This window comes from Gavialis gangeticus, unplaced genomic scaffold (genome assembly GCF_001723915.1).
Source record: "Gavialis gangeticus isolate Ggan-Ray unplaced genomic scaffold, GavGan_comp1, whole genome shotgun sequence".
Taxonomy (NCBI): Eukaryota; Metazoa; Chordata; order Crocodylia; family Gavialidae; genus Gavialis; species Gavialis gangeticus.
In genome coordinates this window covers 87,557,856-87,564,315 of record NW_017728992.1, presented here as the reverse complement: position 1 = coordinate 87,564,315, position 6,460 = coordinate 87,557,856, and the positions used below count along the sequence as shown (strand labels likewise).

The 6,460-nt window shown below is 38.5% G+C and overlaps 1 protein-coding gene across 1 annotated transcript in view; it reads right to left on the bottom strand.

Annotated features, from left to right (window-relative positions):
• The window catches only part of SPIRE1 (spire type actin nucleation factor 1), a 192,059-nt gene that overhangs the window by 101,234 nt on the left and 84,365 nt on the right, over nucleotides 1–6,460 (bottom strand). Inside the window, exon 3 of the mRNA XM_019525074.1 lies at nucleotides 5,931–6,167. Within this exon, the coding sequence (XP_019380619.1) occupies nucleotides 5,931–6,167 (237 nt within the window). The remainder of the gene's footprint in view (nucleotides 1–5,930; nucleotides 6,168–6,460) is intronic.

The window sequence follows — 6,460 nt, the reverse complement described above, 5'->3', positions numbered from 1 at the left end:
CAATGATTTCAGGTCATCTTGGGGGAAAAAAATTCTAAAATGCTAGGGTGAAAATCATTTGAGCTTAATTTCCTACTTGCCTAATTTGCTTTAAAATGAGACAGCCATTTTTTTTTTTTTTTTAACCTAGGCTGTTTTAAAAACGTTTACTCCCTTTCTTCCAAGTTTTTAGAGCTCATAAATCTAATTTCTCCTCCCTCTTTTTATTCTTAGACTAGAAGAGGAAAAACAAGCTCTCTCACTTCTTCAACTCTCACCTGATTTCTTAGCTTTGAATGAAGCAGTCCAAACCAAGAAAATATTCTTTCTGCACCTGCAAAAAGGCTACTGCTGGTAACAGCTGGTTTAGCATTTCAACAAGCTTTAGTTCCAGGTGCTTCTTCCAGTGACTTTCACCAGATCAGTGGTGTGATTTTCTTTAAAACATCCTGAGCAAACGTGTACTGCTTCACTGGTTCACCTCTAGCCCTGAAATCTGTTATGGCTGGCGTGACTGATGAGTGATAAATAGATAGATGTCCATGTCATTGCAGCATTTTCCTGTTCAGCAGCTAGACATCTACCCTTGTATTTTGTATTAAGAATACTGGCAAGAAACAGAGGTGGAGTAAGTGCTTGATTTATCTGCTTCTTTACTACCTGCAATTTTACTTTTGTGTTGGGTACTTCTCACTATAATGCTTCTTGAAATTCTTTACAGACATCAGCGGTATCTGTAATAAAACATTCATCCATCCTGTCATCAAGAAATATCCCCCGTCCCTGAATTGATGATTTGTTCTATTCTCAGACTAGTGAAAAATGGAAGAAACAGGCAGATCAGTACCACACTGTAAAGTTTAAATCCTCACCTTCCCAATGAAAAAAGTTGCTGTACATTATTAACATTTAAGAGTCATCTAATCTTGAATCTGCTAATTTAAAAGGATCATGTCAACAAATGGGTAATATCAGCAAATCAGTAATATCAGTAGTGTCTGAAAGCAACCAAATTCCATAGTCCCTCTAGGTAGCCTATACTAGTGTTCAGCATCCACAACTTGCTGTGCCCAATACTTGCTTATGAACAAAGATGATTTTTAACTAATTGTTATGTTGCATTATGTAATTTCAAACTATTATCTGGTTACTATGTAACCTTTTACATAGTTTCAGTGAGATCACACACAGTACTGTGCATAATATTCATTTCTAAAAATCAAGAAATTGCTACAGTGACATTTTAAAATTGAGTTCATTGTTTATGAAAGGACCCAGAACTGCAAACAAGTTATGACATACATGAGAGAGAATTTGTTTTTGGTACACAGCAGCCTTTGTCAAATTAACTATAAATTGAAAGACAAAAATTCCTGCTACACATAATGCAACCTGCTAAAACTGCCAGTCTCCACTAGTATCATCTCCCACCTCCCTCACTTGTACCAGTACAATAACATTTGAAATGCACCAAGATTTATAAAACATATCTATAGGGCAAACAATCTCTTTTCTGTGTATGTGTATTGTTCAAATACCAGGGGAGTTTGTAGAGTAGTTTTGTGCTTAACAAGGCACATAACTGAACTTCAAAGCCATTTGGCCAAATTGATTTGAAGTACACAGAGCTGAAAAATGAGTTTCCCCATACCTCCGTAAGTTATTATCTCTGTTCACGATTTTGACAGGACTGGTCCTCAGTTGTCTTTTTTCCAGCTCTGGTGAATCCATATCAACCAGATTACTAGGGATTCCCAAAGTCAATTCCAGGGGAAGGCATAGTGCTGACCAAACCTCCTCTATCCCATGGCAAAACTAAAGTACTTTATTTTCTCCCCTGTTTTTCTACTTCTTGATAGTTCCCGCTCCCGTCCCCCTGCCCCGAGATAAAAGAAAGTACACCTTTTTCAGCCAAAAATCTTTGGCATAACAATGATGAACCTCTTAAGAGAAGCCAGGTCATCATTCAAGTTCATTTCAAAGACAACTCTATATTCTCTAGGTAGTTACAAGTTAAGGACTTTAAAAAAATCAATAGGAAAAGTAAAGCCAATCTTCCATTTTTAAGACTGACATGTTAGATGGAAAGTGGGGCACGGAAGATGTGATTGTTATTCAAGGCAGTGAACAAACCTGTTTCAACATTCTCTCCAAGCTGTCAGACAAGGAGAAAGCTTTACAGTAAGCTCTGCTAAGAGGGAATTACAATAATTGAATCTTGTGGTCACAAGACCACATGGATATTATGAAGCACTGGATAAATAAGGGTGTAGCCTGTACATATTTTGCAACTGCACAAGTGTATTTTTCCCCTATATCTGACACACAGGCTTACCCTGGAAAAGGTGTGGTTGAAAGCGATGCAAAGTTGAAAGAATCTTATAGACCAACACAGATGTTAAGGACGTGACAGAATAATGCTGTTTTACAGTCCTGGTAATGCAGAGGGAATACAGACATATGCAGTCACAGTGCTAAGCTAGTGACTATTAAGAGTAACAAAAGAGAACTGAAAAAATTCTGAGGCTTCTAATAAAAATGGAAAAAAGTTCATGTAGCATTAACATTTGATATCCCTTAGGAATCGGAAAAACTTATTTAAAAAAAATAGAACCAAGTTTTAAGAGTTAATAAACTGAAATACTTATATACGTTTCATGATTAAAAGGTGGTACATAAAACTACTTATGAGTATGAACGAATGTTCACTTGGGGCCCTGCCAAACATTCAAATTAAAGCTGGAGAGAAACCAGTTAGAGAGTCATTACATGTTTTCAAGCACTAACGTTATAGCTGGTTGGCTCTTTTTATAGCGGAACTGTCATTTTTATCATGTGATAATTAGGTTGCATGTGTGGACAATTTAAATTTATTGCATGATTAACCAGTTAATTACCTAATCTATGCAATATGTAGCAGGGGCCTTGGAGAGGCTTCAAAAGGAAAAGGGGAGCTGCTGCTGCTGCTTTGAGCTGCTGCTCAGGACTAGGTAGAAGCTATTGCACTGTAACTGTTACATGTGCATGACTCTGAAGCTATACAAGTGTAGTTAAACCCTGCTTTTATCCAGGGTCAAAATCAGGGCAATGTAGCTCACTTGAATTGCTAAGGTCGATGCACACGTAACAACTACAGTATCACAACTTCTGCAGGTTCCTGAGATGCAGATCCTCCCTTCCTGAAGCTGCTCCAAGTATGTTTGTTCATACCTGAGATTATACAGCTAGACTACTGCCAGAGTAAACAGAGAAAAACCTTATCTGTGGATATCTGACTGGGCTATTTCTCTTAATTGTTTTACATTTTACTACTGCTGTCAGTGATGTTCTGCCAGTACTTTAATATGATGCAACCATATTTTTCCCCCAATAGCCTGTGTAAATGATGTGTACCAACAGAACGTTTCCCAGTGATGGATAAAGCAGGTTTTAGATTTTATTGGTATTTTGATAAAATTAAAGAGAAAGAAAAGCAAATTATTCTTGCATTAGCCCCAAACAATCTGCAATCCCCATAAGCTACTTGCAAAAATTGAATGAGCTTCAAAAAACCCTCAAAAACACTTCCTGCACATCTGTACATTGCATGTTTCCTTGGGTATACAATTTTCCTTTCTGCCATCCTAAGCAAAGTTTCTGAAGACAAGCTAAACTCATCTCAGCTAAACCATCCCACCTTTCCATTTGACAACTGTTTCTTTCACCTGTTCTTTCCAGTGTCAAATTTTCCCCTCAAAGAGAAATCAACCACGTTACCTCCTCTAACATTTTTCTGTGGTCTAGGTGAAGTGCTACTCACCTAGCTCAAAGGTGCCAGTGCTGTCACCTCCCACTGACACCAACAGGAGATCTCTTCAGCTTGTCAGAGGAGATGCATGACTCCCCACAAAATTAGGTCACAAGCACACCTCCGATATACCCGACTTTAGGCAACCAAATGAAAAAAAAATCATTTAGTTTCTGGTTAAAGTATTTGTGCAGGTCAGTATAATACCTTGTTCTCTATTAATCAGGGCAACAGGTCAAACCAGATTCACCCTATCCATGTGCTAGTCCTAGATGTTTCACACTGGGGTAATGGCAAGAATAGGCTGCTTCCTTTCTCTCTGTTTTATCAAAATAGTGACAAAACCTGAAACGCACTCTAAACTCAATGTAAAAGCCAGTTATTAAAACATTTAGAAGTTATGCACAAGGGGCTCCTGAAGCAGCTCTGGAAACTGCAGGCTCCTGCCCTGAGGTTTCAGTTGGAAGTAGGCCTGCCAGGTCTGGGCAAGGCTGTGGTAGAAGGGTGGCACAGTATCTCAGCTAAAGCAACAGGGATCCAACAGGAAAAATTCCCAATCAAGGTTGAGGTCCCCCACCCAGCACATCTTCTCTATCCCTTACTATGTGGCCAAGGGGAGAGTGACCTGCCTAGCCAATTTGCTGATGAGCCAGGCCAAGACAGCAACTCTGAAAAGATGCAGAAACCAGTTTGCAGTGACCAGCTGACGGCACCTTCCAACTCTTCCAGTTCTTGGTCCAGGCAAGCGTGACATTTGAATTTGGTCACTACACCTTGCAACAAAATACAGACCAGTTTGTAATGTGCTGGACCATTGTGGGGGCACTCTGTAAGGCGGAAGACGAATCAGGTGAGAGGCAGGGAAGAAGGAAGTTTCAATCTCTTGGCGATACAGGGTTTTTGTCGCTATCAAGTATTTCATGTTCCACCTGGGATGCACTTTCATCTTTGTGTTTTTAAGATTTAATATTTAAATATTTGTATAATAAAGGCTTTAAAAAGTCAAAATAAAATTCTCTTCATCTAGTCACAAGGGCAGCTTTCAGTAGTCTGACAAGTGCCTATTGTTCCTGAGAAATCTGTTACCTTGTGCTATCTTTGGCCATTCTGTCCCCATCTTCCATTTTTGAGGAAAACCAAGCTAAGACTCTGGTCCTTAGATATTTCCTTGATCCTTAACCTTGAAAAGCCAGGTTAACCCCTTCATTCAGAGTTAAAGCTGTAGCTGGGTTTCCTGCACTTGAATCATTCTCAGCTTATTCACACACAGCAGTCTGAATGTACTTGCTGCTGCCCTTTTGAAAGTGCTCTTGAAAGGGCTGAAAGTTCCACTGTCCATGTCCTCACATGAGAGTAACCACACCTGCAAGCCTCTAGTCTACACTACACTCTTAATATAACAGTCTGCATAGATGATGTATGCAGATTCCATTACTAAAAATAAAATATTTGTGAAAATCCAGTACCCATATTTATTTACACCTTGCTTCCCAGTACAAAGATGTCAGACAATTCTAACATCTCTATCTCTAAAAAGGTTTCTTACCATAAAATAGAGGCTTACCTACTTTGAAGTGACTGTCAAGAAAAGGAAAACTGGTATTAGAGAGCCCAGTGTACTTAAAGCATATATGCTACATATTCCCAAATGTCACTACTAGGGTCAGAAATCGTAATCACAATTCTTAGCAGTGAAATATGGCACTCTGAGTCACAGTACACAAATGAGCTAATCTTAAGAATAGTCATTCCCTTAAGTGAGTGAGGAGAGAATAACTAAAGGAACTTTGCACTAATGTGTAGGTGAATGTTACCTGAAACTTAACTCTCTCATTTTGATACTTTTAGTTTGAAAGAATAGAGCAGTTATCATACCATGAGGCTTAACATCCATCTGGTAGACAAAAATCAAAATGAAGTGCTTACAGAATATCCTGATATCAAGTAAAAGGAACAACAGATCATCTTTCACTTTCTGTTGTTTACTGCCAAAGATTAAATACTACCAGCTCATTATATTTACAAGCAACCATTATCTAAATAAACTGACCTGTCACATATGGCAATATCACAAATGAAGCTAGCACAGGGAACAGATCTGCTGCTTTAGGAATGAACAAAGTTTTTAACAGCAAAGTAACACTTAAGTTGACTATTACTGTACCTTCATGACATCTTTATAGGAGTGAATGACCTCAACCTCCTCTTTTTCATCTTCATCATCTTCCTCCACCCCTTCATCCAGAGCCTCATAGCCTTCATCTTTACCCCCATCTGCTTCCACTGTGTTGGTCATATGATCAATAAGCCGCTCCAATGGAGGACTGAGCTCTCGTTCTTCATTCTCCTTCAAACCATAGTCCAAAGCTTTATAAATTATAATCCCCAATGATTCAATAATCTAAAAGATAGAAAGTGAAATGATAATTACCATCAAGTACAGCATGGACAGACAGATAATTATATTTTATGCTCTAAGGTGTAAGAATTATATAAGCTGATCTACGGTAACTGTTTGCCTGCCTGCTCCTATTTCACAGTAAGTGAACCTAAACTGCAACAATTTACCCAGATAAATTAGCAAATCCAGCAAAAATGCATTAGGATCCCTTCCCCCAACACTGTTATAATTATTTCATCTGTCTCCACCTTAAATGAACAAGTAGGCAAGTGTAAGCACAAATATTCTTGTGT